Below are 22459 nucleotides of genomic sequence, written 5' to 3' on the forward strand. Positions count from 1 at the left end.
ACTGCCTCACTACAGAACCGCTCGGTCAGTTCTCCTGACTGACCAGTGGGGACTGGTGGCTGCAGCCGTGAAGGGCTGTGTGCATGGTTTCTGGCTGCGGTCAGTCTGAGCCTGCGTTTGTGAAGAGCCAGCTTCTTCCCCGCTGCTCCCCGCCGGGCTGGACTTCCTGCTCCTGAACCCCTCCGGGCTGGACTGCCCGCTCCCGAGCTGAGCCCCTCCGGGCTGGACTGCCCGCTCCCGAGCTGAGCCCCCCAGGGCTGGACTGCCCGCTCCCGAGCTGAGCCCCTCCGGGCTGGACTGCCCGCTCCCGAGCTGAGCCCCGCTGGGCTGGACTGCCCGCTCCCGAGCTGAGCCCCTCCGGGCTGGACTGCCCGCTCCCGAGCTGAGCCCCCCAGGGCTGGACTGCCCGCTCCCGAGCTGAGCCCCCCAGGGCTGGACTGCCCGCTCCCGAGCTGAGCCCCTCCGGGCTGGACTGCCCGCTCCCGAGCTGAGCCCCTCCGGGCTGGACTGCCCGCTCCCGAGCTGAGCCCCTCCGGGCTGGACTGCCCGCTCCCGAGCTGAGCCCCTCCGGGCTGGACTGCCCGCTCCCGAGCTGAGCCCCCCAGGGCTGGACTGCCCGCTCCCGAGCTGAGCCCCCCAGGGCTGGACTGCCCGCTCCCGAGCTGAGCCCCGCCGGGCTGGACTGCCCGCTCCCGAGCTGAGCCCCTCCGGGCTGGACTGCCCGCTCCCGAGCTGAGCCCCTCCGGGCTGGACTGCCCGCTCCCGAGCTGAGCCCCTCCGGGCTGGACTGCCCGCTCCCGAGCTGAGCCCCGCCGGGCTGGACTGCCCGCTCCCCAGCTGAGCCCCGCCGGGCTGGACTGCCCGCTCCCGAGCTGAGCCCCGCCGGGCTGGACTGCCCGCTGCCCAGCTGAACCCCCCAGGGCTGGACTTCCTGCTCCTGAGCCGCGGGCAGCACAATGCACATGGCAGGCTCCGGTGCATTGGGGGCCATCTCTCGCCACTTCATGTGCCTTGACCTGGGTCAGGAACTGCGAAAGGACTGTCCCTTTGGCTAGAAGTGGCCCTACGCTGGCCGGCGAGATCCAGCAGTGCCTGAGGGTGTGGCTTCTTGATGATGACTCTTAGCAAGCGAAAGCCTTTCCAGAGAACTGTTAGCACTTTTTTTCTCTGAATCCAGGAGGAAGCATTACAAACACGCTGCCCACTACTAAAAGGAAATATGGCCAACATGAAATGATTTATTTGAATAATCAGGGTAAAGAAGGGTGAGCTCATTTCAAGAAAAGTGCATCTGTGTCAGTGTCTTTAAAAATGTCCACCAAATAGGGGCGCCTGGGTGGCTCAGTCGTTAAGCGTCTGCCCTTGGCTCAGGTCCATGATCCCAGGGTCCTGGGATCGAGCCCCGCGTCGGGCTCCCCGCTCAGCGGGAAGCCTGCCTCTCCCACTCCCCCTGCTTGTGTTCCCTCTCTCTCACTGTGTCTCTGTCAAATAAATAAATAAAATCTTAAAAAAAAAAAAAAAAAGTCCACCAAATAGAAACCAAACTGCTACAGCCATGACTCCCGAGGGGGGCCCTGTGAGGATGAGGAACCAGAGGAAATATTTTACCTTCTGCTTTCTATGCTTCTGTGTCATTTAAGGTCGTTTTATTTTTATTTTATTTTATTTTATTTTACTTTATTTTGCAATGAGGATGTATATTACCATTTTGAAAAAAGAAAGCATGCTCATGAAGAAGATGGCATTGGGTTTACATTGTGATAGTCACAAGGCTTTAACAGAGAAAGCTGAGGTAGTCTGTAAAAAGGAAACTTACAGAGGTTGGCTATATTTTTAATTTGTGGTTGCCATTTCCCAGGATCCTACCAGCATGTTTGAAAATACACACGTTTTTATATATGCCCCAAGAATCAGCTGTCCACACAATGGGGTCAAAGCAACACAAAACACATTTTTAATCGGTCTCTTTTGTCCTTTGTAGATCTCATTGGCTTGCCGTGGGTGTGCTTTATATATACAATCATGAGCCTGGCATCCCTGGTTTTTGTTGTTGTGTTTATACCCGAGACAAAGGGATGCTCTTTGGAACAAATATCAGTGGAGCTGGCAAAAGCGTAAGTATTATGTGCACGCTGTCCCAACAATGCTCTGGTCAAAAAACTGCAGTTTTATAATTCAACCGAATAATGATCCAATATCTGAAATTATTTCAGGATATTCCCTTTGGCGTGAAACTGTATCTCAAAACATAATTTCAGTTTTTATGCCATGTGATGAACCTTGGTGACTAAGCTAAGGAATTAGAACAACCAGTGCTTTCTAACAGGTGAATCTTGCAAAGCTTTTTTCAGTAATGTTCAAAGAACCCCTCTCATCTCTCTGGGTCCCCTGCGCAGGAGGGCTTTTTTGTTTGGGGTTTCAGGTAAGTCTTGGAATGTCATGCTCAGCCTGTGCCAGAACCATGGGCCTCCTTCCTCTCTCACCGTGTAGGTCGTCCTTAAGCCCTAACCACCTATGAAGGCTCAGATGATCAGGAACACCCTTGGGTTTAAATGACTGCCATTATTCCAAATATGGCATAATCAAAATGAGTTTCAGAAAGATAAAGAGTTTCTTCTGTGGATAGCAGCTAGAAAGTTGGTTAAATACATTTCACGGAGAGAGATTGTTTAAGCAGCTTAATTTTGATGTGGGCTGTAGAAAACTCTTTCCTTTTGGTAACAGAACTCAGAGCTCTACGTGCTGATGAACTGCGGGGAAGGAGGTGATGCGCAGGGGCCCGGAATGAAGTGGAATTTGTTCTTCTTCCTAAGATTAATTCATTATACTTGAACATGTAGGGATACTTGTTCTTGCATTTTAATGGGAGGGTGCTCCTTATTTACAGTTTGTGAATTTCTTCTAAAAACACTTTCAATGGGCCAGAGAGAAATGATTGCTGTAGGAACTATGGGCGCAGTGATTCTTCGGCGTTTATCTGAAGGAAGAATAAACCTGTGAGGTGATTTGATGGTCGCTATATGTGGACATATTTATTTATACTAGGATTTGGAAAACTCCCACTTTGTATTTTATACACTTAGAAGTGGTTTGCATTTTTTAAATATTTCACTTTAGCAAGCAGAAAGACTTTTCTCTTAATTCAAACTGTGAGTTAAATATCAAGTTGTAGGGTTAATTTTTAATATAGATAAGGCCCTGTTTTTTAAAAATACAATGAAAATGAAAATCATTCATTTATGAGGAAGCATAATTGTCAGGAAGGTGACTGGACCCTTGGCCTGATCAGCACATTGCCTGGCTCTATGCAAGTTAAAGCCAACTGACTTGGTTTCTCGGAAAGCACAGAATCTGAACAAGACTATTAATTACTGATACATGATTCAAATAACTAAGAGCCTCAGACCTTGGTAACTCCATGCATTCATCTGGAGACTTGATTCAGATCAGGGCCTTTTCCAGGACTAAGATGCCAGGACACTAAAGACTTCCAAATCTGCTGTCCAGTCGTCATTTCTCATTCTGCCCTACTATGCGTGTTTCCCATCAGCTGCCTGTTTAGGTGTGACACACCATCCCCACACGTCGTGGTTTAAAATACACGACTTCCCATTTCCCAGGATGCTTTGGTTTGCCTAGGTGGTGCTCCTGCTCATTCCGCCTGGGCGCCCTCATGGGTCTAAATCAGCAGGAGGGTCAGTCAGTCTGGACGGTGTAAGAGAGCCTCACCCGCGTGGATGAGAGTGGGTGCTGACTCGGTGGGGCACTTCTGTTGTTCTCCACGGGGTCTCGGCCTCCAGCAGGCTAACATGGCTTCCTCACATGGCAGACTCTAGGCAACATTCCAAGGCTGTGGAAGCAGGAGCTATAAGGCCCTGTGAAGTGTATGTTCTAGAAGTCACACTGCAGTACATCCATTACTTTCCGATACCCTACAAGTCCCGAGGTCAGCCCAGCATCAAGGGGTGTAGAAATGGACTTACTCTCTTGATGGGATGAAGGACACAATTTTTTTTTTTTTTTTTTTTAGTCACATTTAATCTACCATCCCTACTCTTTCTTGAAATTCTCTTTTAGCTCCCATGAAACAATTTTCTTTCCTGGAATCCCTCCTACCTCACTGGCACTTATCCCTTTATCTTTCCTTGTATTCCTACATTCTAATTACCATTGAAGATTTAGCCCAACATCCTTATACCTTAAAAGACAATGCAAATCCTCATCTGTGAAGTCCTGCATAAACTTAGCCCTGGAGAGCATTTCTTTCTCCTGGATTTTTAATATTTTCTAGTCCCATTTTCTTCTTTACTGCCTTAGCTGAGACTCTACTGGTTTCACCTCCTTAACTAAGTTACAACATTTTGGTTTCCAGGAATGGTCTCTGCCCATTATCCTTCCTATGGAACAATATTAATATTAATATTAATTAATATTAAGCTATACAGTGTCTAGCTTAATATTGATTCCTAGCAGATGATCAAAAAGTATTCAGTGCTCAATTTGATAACTTGTGAATGAGGCCAATGCTGAATTCATTGTGTGTGGGGGGGATTAGATCATGGATAATGGTGTAAAGCACAACACACTTTGATCCGTGGGTCATAGGATGTGATTTAATCTACAGTCTAATACAGCCTTTGCAAGGGGAGGAGGAAGAGATATGTGGGCAGGTAAGTGAGACATTCTGGCTTTTCCACACCACTCCCTTCCCCACCACTTCAGATGTTATCTATTCAACTCTTTTTTGACCATCTATTAGGCACCAGGCACTGTATTAGGAAAGAACTGAGGATATATTGGGGCGTCTGGGTGGCTCAGTCGGTTAAGTGGCTGCCTTCGGCTCAGGTCATGATCCCAGGGTCCTGGGATCGAGCCCCACATCGGGCTCCCTGCTCGGCGGGAAGCCTGCTTCTCCCTCTCTTACTCCCCCAGCTTGTGTTCCCTCTCTCGCTGTGTCTCTCTCTGTCAAATAAATAAATAAAATCTTTAAAAAAAAAAAAAAGAACTGAGGATATAGGCGACAAGGAGTCCCTAGCCTCTTTCCTTCAGGAGGCGGGCAAGAAAACAGACCACTGCAAATATTTATCGTTGTTGGCAAGCACAAAGGAAAATCACATATATTGGAGGATGTCATTTATAAAATAATCCTGAAAGAGATAATACCAAAGCAGAATCCTCAAGGAATGATCTGGGCAAAGAGGAGTATGTGGGAGTCAGAGGATAATCACACGCAGAGGCCAGTATACTCACTGGTGGGGTCTGAAGAGGATGGGTTCTGGGTTGGGGATTGAGAGATGAGTCCAGAGTGCAGGGTAGAGAGCAGTCAGGAAGGGTCTCGTCCGTCTTCATAAAGAATTTGGATTTTATGCTGAAGGCAGTGGGGTACATTTAAAACAATAGGGCAGGGGGGAAAAGTTACCCAATTTTTAAAGGAGGACTCTGGCAAAATATAGAGATTGGAAGGGGGGCTGCTGAATGAGGGAGACCAAAGGGAGTTTGCTGAAGAAATTGTATGGAAAACTATGGAGCTGAATGGCGTGCAGAGATGGAATGAAAAGACTCGGAGCTGGATTGGAAAAGATGGTTGAGGAGAAAGAGAAAATTGGGATCTTTCTCGAGCCTAGAGAACTAACCCCATATACAATGGGGACAACCACCGAAGTAAGATGAGGAGGAGAAAGAGCAGGTTTGGGAGGCCGGAGTCTGGTGGGGGTTCAGGGGCCACACTGAGTTCAGGTCGTGCATACTGACTGTGAGGTGCCTATGGGACATGTGAGTGGAAGGGAGAAAAGACCAGTGTACGTTGGAAGCTGGTCCTCAGCACATCCGTGAGTGCCTATGTAAGCCGGGGCAGATCCACGTTTTGTGGAGCCTAAGCTTTTGAGGGCCCTGTTTAAGAAAAAAAAATGCAAATTATGAATACAAAATTAGATGTGACTACGTGGGTCTTGGAAGAGGCTGTGAAGTGAGGGGCCCCGGGCTGCAGTGTCATTAGTCTTATGGTAGGTCCTCCTTGTGCACATGCACTTTTTAACTACCTGTTTATTAGCTGGGGGAGTGAAATTCCTTTAAAAATAAAGGGTTGTTAAAATTCTTGTGAACAACACTAACTACAAAGTTGAGGCAGGGAGAAAGCAATTATGAGTGAGCTGAACGAAAAGAACGACCTACTCTATTATCACCCCGATCACGTTCTTTTTCAAAAAGTCTAACTTGAAACTGGAATGAATGTTTCGGAATTAAGGTTAAGAAACTTTTAGATCTATTTTTCCTATGGGGCTGTAGGAATGTATCAAACTGCAAACCAAGTAAAAATTTGAGGACAAAACTTAAGAAAAGCCAATCATTCTATCTAGTAGAGCCCCGGAATAAGACCTTCCCTAGCAACCTATGATTTGGCTATCTAAAACGCAACAAAACTTACTCATTCAGAAATGGGGTGGGGAAAGAATCTGTCTAAATTAGTAACTTTGAATTATGAAATGTTTTTGAAAGAAACACATTTCTGTTACTTTTGAGTCATGCAGTTATTCAAATTTAAATCCAAACCTCTAGTCATAAACTGCAAAGGAAGGGAAATCCAAAAGCCCAAATACTGGCAACCCTAGACGGGTGCTGGGTGTTGAAGAACAAGAGCAGATACGAGGTCTGATGCAGAGAATTATAAAAGATGAGGGCGCAGAATAATCCTGCAGGTGAAACTCCCAACAGCAGTGAAGGTACCTACTAAGGTGTGTGTTGTGAGGCAGAGAGGAAACAGTTGTTTTTGGAAAACTGACTGACTCCTATTTCTGTAGTACTATAGGATATAAATATATATATATATATATATTTTAGATTTTATTTATTTATTTGAGAGAGAGCGAGTGAGCACAAGCAGGGGGAGGTGGCAGAGGGTGAAGGAGGAGAAGCAGGCTCCCCACAGAGCCGGGCGATGAGGGGCTCCATCCCAGGACCCTGGGATCATGACCTGAGCTGAAGGCAGACACTTAACAACTGAGCCACCCAGACGCCCAGCAAAGGCTTTTATTTATTTTTTATTTTTTTAAAAGATTTTATTTATTTATTTGACAAGACAGAGACACAGCAAGAGAGGGAACACAAGCAGAGGGGGTGGGAGAGGGAGAAGCAGGCTTCCCGCGGAGCAGGGAGCCCGAAGCAGGGCTCTATCCCAGGACCCTGGGACCATGACCTGAGCCGAAGGCAGACGCTTAACCGACTGAGCCACCCTGGTGCCCCCAAAGGCTTTTAAAGTGGAAATGTAAGTAGCCTGAATTGTGTTAGCTGGCTAAAGTATGTATGGAGTAGGTATGTTAAACAAGGTTCCCTGGAGGGAAATGTCAGAGACAAAAATAAAAAGGAAGATAAAATACGTAATGGTATTGAGAAGTTATCCAACTAGCTAAGTACATGCGGGGCCTGCGGAAAGCCCAAGGGAGCTTGCTGGGACACAGAAGCTGAAGTGAGCTCAGAGACTGTGTTAAGGGAGTCTTCACAAATTTAGGAGTTAATGAAAAGAGTGAGTCCAATTTTGTCACCAGGGGAAGAGAGAGTCCTGACTTGCATATCCCAATGACTTTCTAAGGAGGAAGAAAGGAAACGACTTCTAATGTGAAATTAACTTCTAAGGTGATACTACATGTAGCTTAACATTTTCCTTTCTCATGTTTGGCGTTCGGTTCTTTTACTTCCATTTCTGCAAGCCCGAGAAAACAACCTTCTTCCAAGGTTGTTAAGTTTCTTATAAAATAAACAGTGACTCAGCTGAGAGGTCAGAGAAGATTTCAGCAATAATGTAATTTGAAAGGATTTTATTTTGAACTTCTGCCCTGCCAGTGACAAACTCAAAATGGGGTGTTGGCCATATTTGCTATTTCAGCTGTGACTTTTATGCTTTTTCTTATTTTTGGAAATATTTTAGTTCTGAGACTTAGGTTAGTTTTTACTTCTAGTAATTTATTGTACGTGGTCATTCCTTCCTTCCTTCATCCAAACTCACTTGTTCGAGAAATATTTACTGAGCATCTAGGAGTATGTGCCAGGCACCCACTGTTCAAGGTGCTATAGCCACATCACTCAGCGAGCAAAAATGCCCCGGGAATTAAGACATGCCGATAAGATAGGGAGTGATTACGAGGCTACTTCTGATCGGGTGATCTGAGAAGGTTATTCTGAGAGGTAACACTTAGGATAAAATCTGGGTGACAATAAGGAGCCAACAAAGACAGGGCAAAGGAGAAGTGGAGCAGAGAGAACAGCTAGCACAAAGGCTAATCCGAAACACACCTGACCTGTTCCAGGAACAGCAAGGCCAGGAGGCTGAAATCTGTGAGATTTAGTTAGAAAGTTGGTAGAGACTAGCGTGCAGAGCCCTGCAGGCCAGCAAGTTTGGATTTCATTCTTTTTTTTTTTTTTTTTTTTAAGATTTTTACTTATTTGAGAGAGAGAGCACTAGCAGGGTGTGGGGGGGGGGGGGTGTAGCAAAGGGAGGGCAGAGGGAGGAGCAGACAACCTCCTGAGCAGGCAGCCTGGATCATGACCTGAGCGGAAAGTAGATGCTTAACCTTAACCGACTGAGCCACCAGGTGCCCCTTGGATTTCATTCTAAGTGCAATGGGAAGCTACTAAAATGTTTTAGCAGGGAGTGACGTGAGCTGATTTACATTTTGAGGTGTCCCAAGTGAGCCTCTGCAGTCACACAGCTGAACATGGCTGAGAAGGCACCTAAGCGCAGTGTTGGGTTTTTCTCACTTTAAATCGTGATCCTTGGGGTCGCCTGGCTGGCTCAGTCGGTTAAGCATCTGCCTTCAGCTCAGGTCATGATCCCAGGGTCCTGGGATGGAGTGGGCTCCCTGCTCAGCAGGGAGTCTGCTTCTCCCTCTTCCTCTGCTCCCCCCCCCCGTGCTTGTGCACGCGTGCTCTCTCTCTCATCTCAAATAAATAAATAAAAAAAAATCATGATCGTTGACCTCAAGTGGCCTTCAGTGCTGCCTGGCAGTCACATATGTCCCAGGCCTATTAACTGCTTATCTCCTAGACGACTGCTCCATTCCACCTTCTCTCTCTGGAAACCTCCCCACCTCCTTAGCCCTGTTCACTCCCACTGATGACCTTGTCTCTGACTTCACCGAGGAAGTAGACACAATCAGAAGGGAACTTCCATAACCTTACACACCAACCCACACATTAGTGTTTGTATCTAAATACACCATCATCCTTCTGGGTTCTGTTAGTTACATCATTCCTATGTGAGGCCAACCACTTCATGCTCTTCCCCATCCCTTTTCCAGGACATTCTCCAACAGTTTTCTCTGCTCAGCCCGGCATCATGCACATTTTACCTCTCTACTGGATCTCGACTTCTCACCAGCATGGAAATCGTGTGATTCTCCCCCCCCGCCCCCCATCTTAAAAAAAAAGGAAATGGTCTTGATTCCATTTTCCCCTTTAGCTTGTGCTGTTTCTCTGCTACCGTTTATAGCAAAGTTCTGGAATATTCATTGTCATCAATTCCTCTTTCTCCATTCTCTCATGAACCTGCTCCAATGAGACTTTTATGGCTATAACCCTAGTGAAATTGCTCTAACATCCCAGTGACCTCTACATTGCTAAACCCAGTGGTCAGTCTCATTCCTCATCTTAATGGCTAGTGTGGTAATCATCCCCAGAATTGGACTGAGGTGAGCATGACCTCCTTCCTGAAATACTTGTTTCTCTGCCTTCGGGGACCCACCTCCTGGTTGTCTCCTGTCAGTCACTCCTTCAGCATCCTCTGCTGGTTCCATCTTATCTTCCCACTATTTTAAAGTTTTTGTGCCCTAAGGTTTAGTTCTTAGACCACTTCTCTATCAGCCTCACTGGCTTATTGATCTCAGATAAAGTTATTCAATGAATGAATGAATTGGATATATGAGTAAGGCAATGAAGTAGTTAGGATGACACTTAAATTTTTAGCCTGAGAAATTGCATGGATGGTAAGATAGGGCAGCCAGAAAGAGAACTAGGTTTCAGGGATGGAGAGATGTTTTAGATATATTCATTTTGAGATGATCATTAGGAAACACTTATTTTCACTTGTCTTCTGGAATATCACACTTCCCTGCTTTTCCTCCTATCTCATTAGTCACTCCTTGGTCTCCTTTGCTTCTTCCTTCCCCTCCTCTACACCTTTAAATACAGTAGGGCCCAGGACTCAATCCTTAGATCTGTATCTATATTCACTTCTTAAGATCTATCCCAAAGGCATTATAAGCCATAAAATGAGGACTCCCAAATGTATAGCTCCAGGGTTTGGCCCTTTTACCTGACTTTCAAATTTCCAAATCTGCTTACTTAACATCTTTGGTTGGAATGTCTAATAGGCATCTCTAGCTTAACATGACCTACACAGAACTCTTAATTCTCAGTCCCACTCACCCAAATGCACACACATTCCTCCGCAAACCTTCTGCCTGGGGGTTGTGGGGAGGGGCTCCTCAGGCCAGACGCTTAGGATTCATCCATGATAATCCCTACACCTCACATCTGTACTAAATCTTGTTAAATCTGTTAACAAAACACACCATGAACCTGACCCTTTCAACTAGTGCCATGCTCAGTCCCAACCACCATCTTTTCCTTGGACTAGACTAACCTCTACACTGGTCTTCCAGCCCCTGCACCCTCCAGTCTATCCTCGATACAGCAGTTGATCTTTTAAAGATGTCATTCCTCAACTCAAAATCCTGTGGTTCAAATTACACAAATCTAAGCTCATCTCGTCGTTCATGTGTTAGCCATGATCTGACTTTTCTGGAAACAGTGCTTCCAGTTCTTCACAGGGTTTCCTCCTTATCAGTTTCTGATCAAATGTCACCTCTTTAGAGTGGTGCCAGCAGTATGATAGCCACCTCCCACCCGACTGTTTTCATTCTTCTTTCCTCTCCATTTTTCTCATTAGCACTTTTAATAATTGAAATTATATGCTTATATACTTGTCTCCTTTATTAAAAGGTAAGGTCCTTGAAAGCATAAGTCTATACTCTAGTAACTGATTAAATGACAGGAAAAGATCTTTGAAAGAGGTTCAAAGGTGGCCTTACTTTGTTTTTAAAAAACGTAAAATCCTAGGGCATATTTTTATGCTGATGGAAATAATCCATAGAATTTATTAATGCAGGAGCAAGCGGATAATGCAGAAGGCAGACTACACAGACATAAATATAGGCATATTGGTAGAGTTTGAGAAGAGGAGAAAAATAAAATAGGATCTGAGACATTATCTCCATTAGTTCTATCCTTGGACTCTGCAGGTAGGAATGCCTTGATTTTTCTGGGAAGTCACCCTCCCCACCTTACCCTTTGAGTGAGAATGACCAAAGTTTGGTGGTACACTGAATTTCATGATACATCAAGGCTTTGCAATAAAAATGTCTTTTTGGCTTAGTTAAAACATTAAAGCCCCAGGGTGATTTAAAAAAATAATAGCCTGTACCTTTTTTTTTTTTTTTCCAAGTACTATAAACTAACAGTGACATTTTCATTAGTGCCTCTTTCTCTTTCAGGAACTATGTGAAAAACAACATTTGTTTTATGAGTCATCATCAAGAGGAATTAGTGCCAAAACCGCTTCAAAAAAGAAAACCCCAAGAGCAGCTCTTGGAGTGTAAAAAGCTGTGTGGTAGGGGTCAACCAAGGCAGCTTTCTCCAGAGACCTAATGGCCTCAAACCTTAGAAATGTTGATAAAGTAGAAGAACAATTCGAAGGGTGTCTTTGTACCAACACATATTGGCCACTCCCATGTTTTCTCCTTAGTGTTGCTGAGCTAGTTTTAGAGACACCCTGAAATTATAAAGACCACCTTTAACCTCCACCTCTCGAAAGGTAAATGAGGTACAAGATCCCATGATCCCTTTCTTACTCTGCGTAGGATACCAGGTGAAACACATACTGGCTGGTTCAGTACTTTGCACCTTTTTCACAGAGCAACCTTTGAAAAACTATGAACTAGTAATGCGATCAACTTTTGCCTTAAGGTATGTATGCACAGAGGCCGGTTGCAGCTTTATGATTCAGACACTGAAGTGGCCTGAACATGAGCTTATGGTTTTTTGCCCACTACAACAGTACTTGCACTGGGCCTTCTGTAAAAAAGAACCAGGACACAACGTGGGTAATTGCGCCTCTGTTCTAGATTAGGAGAGGATCCTGGCTAGGATTTCAGTGATAATTCCTAACTGTAGTTCAACAGGTACAAAGATTATGCAGCTGCTTTTATGAATTATGAACTACAGTGTAATGCCCTTTTATGAATTTTATGTATAAAATATTAAAAGAAACAATTCTGCAATAGTTGAGAAAAGTAAACATTTTTCCATCCATTTAAAAAAATACGACTAGAAAGGACAATTTCAAAATGCTGGGACCATTTTTATTTAGTAGTACCTGTTAGTAAAACCTTAGAAAAGGAGTCAGGCCATTAGGTTATTAATCCAAATCTCTAATCAATTAGGTGTGAGTTATTAAGTCAAGCTTATAAAACTCTCTCCTTGGAAGGCTTTCATGATGACTTAATAGCGATCCATAGCTTCCTGCAATTCTTTGCACTCCTCAGGACTGTCACTACCTCAGGTTATGGCATGCGGGCTAGCACTGATGCTTTCAGATGACTGCAGATGTAGTGAGTGACATTCAGGCATCAGGACAATTCCCTCACCATGTTCTTCTCTAGGATGAAATGGAGGTCACCAACTGTACCAGAAACTTGGGTTTTTCCCACACAACAATGAATTGCTCCCTTCTGTATTTCTCCAGTTGAATATTAGGACTCGGTGAGGTATTTTACAGATTTGGATATGATGACAGAAAATCTGCAATAAAGAATCTCGATCTACTTAAGTAGTGACCCATTAAATTACTATTATAAGCTATGGGAGACACACAAAAACTTAAGAGCATGAACAACCTAACTTGAAAAAGAATAAAACATTATGATTGGCCTAAAGAAAAGAGAATCCTAAGAGCCGAAACCCTCTGTTATTTAGACTGGAATTTTCCTATTGGCCCCTAACAAACTGTCCCAGTTTGGTGTAAGGGTATATGATCTAGGAATTCCCCTATAACAAAATGGAAAGACTATAAATCTATGTAAGTAATAGTGAAACTGTATTAGCAGAGACTCAGGAGAATGGCTGAAAGTCCTGATTCTGAAATGTATTACATAAAGATTGGCAGGGGAAAGTTACAAGGAAGGGAGACTTGAGATCTTCTACCACAGCACATTTCCTATGCAAGTTAGAGCATGTTTTTTGTTTTATTTTGGAAGGAGAAGGAAAAGTGTGTTCTGTAGAGGATCAGTTTAAGAAATTTATTATGAATCCTCAGTGGAATTATATGTGGAGCTGATTTTTAAAAAATCAAGACAGGTAATCAATACGATTTTTTTTCTTTGTCAAGCATCACAGATTGTAAGATATTTAACAAAATTGTTACATGTTTCCTTCAAAGTTCAAACACTGTCTATCTACATTAGCAATTTCTTGTTTTAGCCATTCATCATAAATGGGTAGGAAATTGTTCATAAACTTAGGAGGTTTATCACTAGTGATTTCAACTTCAGTATCTTAAACCCGCTTGTATTTTTCTATTATCCTGAGTCTGTAACTAAATAATTCTGTCTTCAAACCAATTTTTACCCAATACACCCCTAACCAGAGCTTTTTGATTTTCAAAAATAAAAAAAGGGGGAATACTTATTATTTGTATGTATATATTCACAGTTTTTATTTATAAAAAAATTTACAGCACTTGTGAAGAGCCAGCAGAAGACATCAGACACGCTCATTCTTACCAGCTTCATTAAGTTTAGTGGGTTATCCATGACACTTTGCCAGGTGATGCTCACACAGCAGCCCTGAAACCTGACCTGGTTAGATTGTCTTTCTTCCTCTTTTCCGAGAAAGCATTTTGATGAGCTACTGATCTACCTACTTTTCAAGTCACTTGAATACTGAAAATACTACAACATCTGGATCTGCACCTTGGCCATATAATCATGTTTTCCGCCTTTTCTATATTTCTTTTTTTTTTTTTGGTGAACATTTACAAAACAGGTCCCTTATTACTGTTGATTAAAGCTAAGTGGAAAATCTCAATTTTTAAAAATAGTCTCCCAGAACCTGTGACTTCTTCACCGAATTGTATCCTCTATATTTTATGAGGTTTACCCTATACTGCTGGATCTTAAAATGAAGCAAATAAACACAATGTAAAAGAAAAAAAAAAAAGAGAGAGAATAAGAGAAGTTTGAAAATAACAATTAAGTCTTTCACAAGAAAGAAAATATAAAAGCCAGCCTTTGCCCCCCGATTTAAGAGTGAGAGGCACAGTAGGGGAAGGCATCGAGAGAAAAGAAGATAAAAATAAATATAAAATAATGTATGTTGTTCAGTGCAGTATGTAAGCTAGGTTTGGAAGACTTTATAATATGATAAGGAAAATGAACTAGAACACGGAGGACAAGACATTGCAATTTTTCATGAAACTTTCAAAACATTTTGAAAATTCAGGTTTTCATGTTGGAATATTGTCTCTATTAAGTTACTACTAAGAGGCTAACTGGACTCTCCACTCAGCTTTATTTCTAAGTGAAATCACTGTTGGTTCTACTAAACTCCTAATCCCAAGTGGGAGAGCACCGGTGCAGCCTGGTCGTGTACCACCCCCAGGGCTCTGGGTGAGCCGGAAGGGCCAAGGTTTCACAAATGCATATTGATTGTAACTTTAAGAGGAGCAATCCCTAATACTGAACAGTCACTCTTCAGCTCCATTAAATAAGACACAGCAAGGGGAAAGACGTATCTTGCAAAATGGCTTTCAAGTTCAAGTTGAACTATATTATAATTATACTGTGGCACAGAGGCAGCTTGTGGGCACTTCTTGTTAAAACAGCACAATGTATCAACTTCTGACAAGACTCTGAGTATAGCCTTCAGCAGCGACCTAAGATTACTACTCTCCTACAACTAGAGGGGAGTCTTACCAGAGTAACAAAAGCACATGAGGTACAAACCCATCACAGCTTCTTTCTCATACCTATCTTGTAGGTGAGGGGTTTCGCTTTTTAAAACTACACTTTCGTAACTTGTAAAAGATATTTAACATTTTCTATCATATTAAATTATCAACATAAAACATTATGCTTAATCTATAAAGTTCTACTCCGGTTCGCTCCCTAGAGTTTATATACATACTTTTACTTCTAATCTGCAAGAAAAAATTCCTATTTGATATTTGGTAACAGAGCAGTAAAAGATACTATACACATGTGGCATATATATATTTACAAAATACACTTCAAAAAGAAGCCAACACACTTTAGCAAAAGTCTAAGCTTGCATAGATTAAAAAGAAAAAAGAATTATGAATACAATTTTTGTTAAAATAGAAAATGGGGAATAAAAGTTACAGAATGGATATGAAGAGAGATCTTTTCCAAACTTTTATTTGTGCACATTCAATTGAAAAAGATAACTTTTACAGGTTCTTTGGTGCCCATATTCAGCATACAAAAATGTAAAAGACTATTCACAAATAAAACACATTAGCTCAAACTGGGAAGAAATAATGACAATAACGAAACAATTTAAGGTAGTGCACACTGTGACAGCTCTGCTTACGGGGACATGAGAATTACTGCGAAAATAAATAGAATGTCCTTTTGTAAAAGCAGCAATGTCATGTCTTGTAAACTTCCTTTTTATATTACAGCAAGGTTTGAAATAAAATCCAAAGGGCCTGGAGCTTACACTGTAGCCGTGAATGAATAAAAGAGTCTATTTCCTCAATTACTGTTGGTCCAGTTTTCCTTTTGTTTTGAGTCCAATGTGCAGCAGGTTTTAAAAGGTGCTCAGTTAGGGATTCTAACCAATTACGTGACGAATTATAAAATTTCTTTCCTGCTTTCAAACACAAATGGGTAAATCTGTTCCACAGCGGTAGCAACAGCCTTTACGTTGGGCCCTGTAACAAGCACAACGGAGAAAGGCCTCGTGAGACGAGCACTAGGAACGTGCATTTCCCGGCACTGAAAACATTCACATGGTTTAGACTACCGGATTAATTGTTTAAAAAAAAGATCTACACTTTACATAATTATACAGTCATAATAAAACCAAGAGAGTAAAATCTTTTCTGAACAATTCAAGGAAATGTGAAACACAAAATGCTATTATTCACCTTGGTTTAGGGCAGCGTGAAGACAGTACATATAAAAATCACGTCTAACAGCGCTGTTGGATGCTGATTAAAGGAAGAAGTGATAAACGGGACTAGACATTTTGGTCACTATCCTTTTGGTCACTGTAGCCTGGCTTTTGGTTAGGCTACCGCTGATGCTCACAGGAGTACTGAGGAACCCAGTAAAGTAAAACAAAGCTGCTTCCAAAGTACTGGGAAACCGGAGAGCGGTTATTAACTAAGTGGTCTAAAAACCCCTCACAGATTTACAAGTACTCACTACCTGCCACATGTTTAATATTAATCTGGCCATTCATCCTCACAGCTTACTCAGTAAATAGGGAAACACACATGCGGGAAGGGGGTGACAGTATATGTGAATTAATCCATATAATGCTTGGAATAACTTTTTAAAAGTGTAATCTCCATTTAAATAGCTAAAAAGAAACATAAAAAGAGACAATGAAAATATTTTCATAAAACTTATTTTGAACAAAATTCAAAATTCTTAATTCTTTTGAAAGATGCTGAAAACGTACATATTGTACCCACTGTGAACTCTCTGAAGGTCCTGACCACATGTTATCTGGGTCTGCTCCTTCCTGATTACCCTCCCCTCCCCCACACAGGACAGTGCTTTGCCTATGGGAACCACTCAGTATCTGTTCACTGAATTGTTAACATTTCATAGGATGTTCCAGATGTAAATATATAATGCATACTAATTAACCCAATTATCCTCAGCTTGTTATTATGTTGTTTAATTATCTATTAACTCAGTAAATACAGATTTTACCTATGCATCGTAAACTCTATACTTAGTAGGGACCTATCGATCAATAGACTTTGGGGCTTCTCAGAAGTCTGGGCTCCAAAATGTAGAAAGAGATAGTTGAAAGAAGGGAACAAATGGGACTGTTCCCCATCCCTCCACTTTAAGATTCAGGCATGACGCTGGCAGTAGGCTTTAAAAGTCTCCAAGGAAGACGTGAAAACCCACAGGATGAGTCAAAACTAAGTTTACTTGTTGAGAGTCTAAAGGTGTCAATAATGTGTATTTTCCTCTAAGGACTGAAGGAATACAAAGAAAAATTCAAGAACACCAAAGAAATTCTCCTGAATTCAATTTAGCTGAAGGTTGGGCCTGACTCCCAAGTGATATTTCTGTACCATTTATAAATACACTACCTTTAAAGCCATCCTGTGCGCTAAAGTTCTCAATGCCTAGTTGCTTGAAACCACCCCTTCTAAATACTTACGACTCAAAAGATACAGAACAAAATACACAGAAGACATGACAGAGAGGTACCAATGATATTTGCCTATTTTACTTATATAAAACCTCTTCTCCATGAAGTTTATAAAATGGGTTTCTCTTTGAATATTTTAAATGCAAGACATCATAAATTAAAGAAATATCATACTATGAAAATATATACTAGAATATTCTTAACAGGTCCAAACTGGAAACTATCCAAATGCTTATGGACAGTATACTATACAGCAATAAGAATGACTGATCTATAACTACATGGAATAATATGGATGAATCTCACACTAAGATAATAATGAGTGAAAGAAGACAGATACAAAATAGCATATATAAGATTTTAAAATAGTATATAAAAGTAGAGAAAACTAAACTACAGTGTTAAAAGTCAGGATACTGTTTCCCCTTGAGGAGTAGAAGTGACTAACAGGGACAAATGAGACATTATTTCCAGTTCGATATAGGCACCTCATTCAAACCATAATTGACCATAAGCTTGGTTTCAATATCATAAAATACCTGTTACTGTGATACTTCCTGTTGAAAAAATCTGTAATGTAGCTCTTAGAGATTTTATCCGATAGCACACAGCAGGATGAAGTTCAGGTTCGTAACTATACCAAAAAAAAAAAAAATCACAATTAATATAAATATTTACAGGTTGACAAGTAATTACAAATTTGGTAAGTTGTCTTGATTCTTCAAACACCTACCTGGCATGAGGTCTATTGTTCTTTGTGAATTCTGGCAAACGGATTTCAAATGGCATGTTACACACTGCCAAAACGTTAACGACCTTAAAATCTGTAAATATTACCTGTAGGAAAGAAGTACAACTCAATGAATTGTTTTGAAACAAAAAAATTACTCATCAGAAAAAAAAAAAGACAACTGCTCATCAGTTTTCTTTTTTGCGGGGGTAAGCTGAAAAAATTGTGTTTTTAACTGGGATTTTTCTCAACACCTCCAATGTTATGCTAAGACAAGAAGCAGGCTGAAAAGTAACTTCAGCCACTCCTACCAATAACTTGAATGGCTGTATCTTATTATGCTTTGAAATGTTCCCAGTAAAACCACAATTCTGGATTAACTGTTCTCCAGCTGACTACTTGCACAAGGCAGATGATGAAAGTCACAAAACTGTCCAAAGCGGCACCACCATCAGTCAAGACTCTCAATATTGCCACTTTCCTCAAGCACCAACCCTCCCCCTACCCACCAGCACTTCCGTGCCTTTCTAGCACCTTCCACCTCAGGGAAGACTGAAGAGGTCAGAAAGAAACTCAACTTTCCACCACTGCTCATTCAAATTCCATACAGCCTGGATCCACCTCTTTGGGGACCACAGCTCATCTTTATCTTTCTTTCATTTACTCATCATTTGCAAGTGATGTAACAAATCCATAATATGTACTAATTTTACTCAAATTTATGCCTCCATAAAATTATATTTGATAAAACCTGCCAGTGACAGTCACTTTACATGTGAGAGCCCGCCAACCAGTGTGTACTTTTTGTGGACCAAACCACGGATTTGACACAGCAAGCCAATCTTACAAATGTCCCTTTTTATACAACATGCATTTTGTTTTGGATTTATGTCATTTTTAATACATCTGATTGATTTTACAGAATGCAGCCTTTTCTCAGTCCTTATACACTGGTGTATAGTTGGTATTAGTTAGTCATGTGAATTCTTTTCAACTTACAACACAGTGTAGTTATTCCTAAAGCACAGATTACATAAGTTCGGCGTATTTTAAATAATCACAATTCCCTGTTATAATAGTAATGTTCTCGCTAACAGTAATATGTAGGAACACTGTTTACTCTTAGCCATTAAATGCATAGATCTGTGGAAGTTCCATTCTAGTTCTTTTTTCTTCTTTATAATTTATGTGATAGCTATCTATAAATAAAAACAAATACACTTTAACTTTTTAAACATATGGCCCTACTCTCTACTCATCATCCCGACATACCACTCTTGAGATGATCAAAAACAAGATTTTTTTGGTGAGAAGTGAACAGCCTAAAAGAGTTGAAAAGACAGTTCACTTGTAAGGCAACAAATCTCTCGGTGAGCAAGGGGTTAGTGAAAATGCCAAGATCCTTTACAAGTACTCACATGAGTAAGAGTTCGCTACTAAATTTTTGTACTGAAGGACAATAAGAAAAAGGCCAATCATGAGAAGAGTATCTGTGTGATTTCTTTTTTTCCCTTAAAGATTTTATTTAGTTATTTGAGAGAGAGAGAGAGAGGGAGAGCGAGACCATGCACAAGCAGGGGGAGTGGCAGAGGGAGACGGAGAAGCAGGCCCCCCTTGAGCAGGGAGCCCCGAGGCAGGGCTCAATCCTAGGACCCTGAGATCATGACCTGAGCTGAAGTCAGACATTTAACTGACTGAGCCACCCAGGCACCCCTCTGTGTGATTTCTTTAGTCTATCAAATTAAAAAGTTTAACTTTATAAATTAAATCCCATAATATTTGTAGTTTGGATGTTTTTTGAAAATGTTACCTGAAAACCTAGTTTCTGCAGACTGCGGGCTAAACGTCTGGCACCAAATTTAGCTTCTTCTTCGCTATGGTTTTAAGGAAAGAAAAGATGATCAGTTACACAGGAAATGAATTTTATACTGACAAACATGACAAACTGTACACATGATTTTGTTTTAAGTCTAGGAAAATGTCCTTTCCACAAAGGAAAAATTTAAAAATTCAAGTAAAAAATTCAAGTAAAATTTACCTTGTTGCTCCAGTGCAAATAATTTTTCCTGAGGACCAAATTGTAGCTGTAATTCTAGGTTTTCTAAGCTTCATTAATACTTTCTGCAAAAGAACAAAATAAAACAAAAACGTGGTTATATATTAAGTGTTAATTTTCACTTATGATTCTGCTCCATGTGGCCATTTTATTTTTTTATTTTTTAAAGATTTTATTTATTTATTTGACAGAGAGAGAGACAGCGAGAGAGGGAACACAAGCAGGGGGAGTGGGAGAGGGAAAAGCAGGCTTCCCGCGGAGCAGGGAGCCCGATGCGGGGCTCGATCCCAGGACCCTGGGATCATGACCTGAGCCGAAGGCAGACGCTTAACGACTGAGCCACCCAGGCGCCCCGATGTGGCCATTTTAATAAAAGTGTAACTACTACTCGACGCTTACCCAAGACTGAAATAAATAACTGTTCTCCAAATCATCCATTCTGAAATCAAGTACCATACTGAACACAAAGAACATATTAATTCAAAAGGACATTTAATTAATTATAAATACAAGGTCTGTATAAATGTCTTACTATATACTTGAAATCAATGTGCTCTAAGCATGCAAACTTTTCAACTCTCATTCCACCCTAGTCACGTAACTGGAATTTGCAATTTGCATGGATCCTTAAAGATGCCAAACTTATTAAAACCTCAGGAGTTTTGCAGTAATTGTTACTATTTCATCTGGAATATTCTTCCCTCAATATTCTCACTTTCATTCTCTCACCAGATGTCAGAGAGAGAGGCCTTCCCTGACCACTCCACCAAAGCACCCATCTCCGCATTGCTCCCCACCTCCTACCCTGCTTTATTCTGCTTCATGGTACTCATTATATTGTATCTTACAATTGAGATGCCTACTACATATTCAAGTTCAATATATAAATCTTGAGTGCAGGACAAATGTTGGACCTGGAGATGTAATTTTAGATTCCTTAGATATGAAAGGCATTTAAGGCTGTGGGTTTGAATGAAATTATCTACACAGTGAGCATAAATCAGTCAAGGACTAAGATCCAAGAGAACAATGTGAATTTAAATTTTCATTGCAATTTTTCATTTATGGAAAATATTATATGCCCATTATGTATAAGAGATAAATGTTTACTGAATACTATAACATATAAATGAATCGGACATTTCTCCTTAAAACTTCTGTTACTTTTGGAGTTTCACCCTTTCTCTGTCATATGTCCTATTATCAAACTAGAAAGCTATTAAGTCTGGAAGGATAAAATTTAACAAAGAGCCAAATTAAACTTGAACCAAAAGATATTATAAAATTTCATACACAAGGGGTTGAGAAACACTGAGTTTATTCTGCATTTAACTGTCTTTCACCACCACCTTATCCATCAATTCAGCTTCTTCAATTAACCTTCTATGAAAAATGACTTCCCTGTCACATGGCATGCTAAGTTCCAAAGCAGTATTAGGCATTTTACTCTCTAACCGTCTTAGCAGATATCTTTTTCCTTTATTTAGGTGACGATGGCATTACTGATGAACTTGAAAATCTTTAATTGTGGGTCACTGCAATTTTTAATTGAATTTAATTCATCTTAACTTAGTTTCTAGTACTAAGAGCTAATGATAATTTACTGAGATATACTGGCACCTAATTTTTAGAGCTAGAGCCTTCATATACATTCATAATTTTCATGATAAATGTATAAGATATATATTTCAATATCATTTGGTTTATAAAAGCCAGTGAACACACATTGTCATTTGTAATGTTAATCTCATTAAGGTTAAAAGCAAGTTATCAATACTTTTATTTTAAATATTATAGGTCTAACAAAAACTAAAATTTATAGTGTCTGGGTTAGGATATGAGCCATATTATTTTCAGCAATTTGTTACTAAAGAATACCAACTATTTTGGCTAAATAAAGAGGGGTATTAAAATATACTACAAAAGTCACAACATATATATTAGGGCATCATTCGTATCATACATCATTCATGTAACTATATATTTTTAAAGATTTATTTAAAAAAGAGAACGTGAGAGAGTGGATGGAGGGCTAGAGGGAAAGAGGAACTTAAGCAGTCTCCGCGTTGAGAGCACAGCCTGACACAGGGCTCGATCTCACGACCTGAGCCCAGGACCTGAGCCAAAACCAAGAGTCTGACACTTAACCGACTGTGCCACCCAGAAGCCCCTAAAAAATTATATTTGAATAGTATACGCCACATATA

The 22459-nt window shown here is 41.0% G+C and overlaps 2 protein-coding genes across 2 annotated transcripts in view; one reads left to right on the plus strand and one right to left on the minus strand.

Moving 5' to 3' along the window:
* SLC2A12 (solute carrier family 2 member 12) overlaps window positions 1–13734 on the plus strand; it is a 55074-nt gene extending 41340 nt beyond the window's left edge. Inside the window, exons 4-5 of the mRNA XM_078054706.1 lie at window positions 1982–2114; window positions 11544–13734. Coding sequence (XP_077910832.1) covers window positions 1982–2114; window positions 11544–11697 — 287 coding nt within the window. The 3' untranslated portion in view covers window positions 11698–13734. The remainder of the gene's footprint in view (window positions 1–1981; window positions 2115–11543) is intronic.
* Window positions 13735–15466: 1732 nt separating this feature from the next.
* The window catches only part of TBPL1 (TATA-box binding protein like 1), a 33652-nt gene continuing 26659 nt past the window's right edge, over window positions 15467–22459 (minus strand). The window contains exons 3-7 of the mRNA XM_036097435.2: window positions 20235–20317; window positions 20007–20070; window positions 18200–18303; window positions 18006–18100; window positions 15467–16000 (exon numbers count right to left, since the gene is read on the minus strand). Of these exons, the coding sequence (XP_035953328.1) occupies window positions 15921–16000; window positions 18006–18100; window positions 18200–18303; window positions 20007–20070; window positions 20235–20317 (426 nt within the window). The 3' untranslated portion in view covers window positions 15467–15920. The remainder of the gene's footprint in view (window positions 16001–18005; window positions 18101–18199; window positions 18304–20006; window positions 20071–20234; window positions 20318–22459) is intronic.

This window comes from Halichoerus grypus, chromosome 9, assembly GCF_964656455.1.
Source record: "Halichoerus grypus chromosome 9, mHalGry1.hap1.1, whole genome shotgun sequence".
Classification (NCBI taxonomy): Eukaryota; Metazoa; Chordata; class Mammalia; order Carnivora; family Phocidae; genus Halichoerus; species Halichoerus grypus.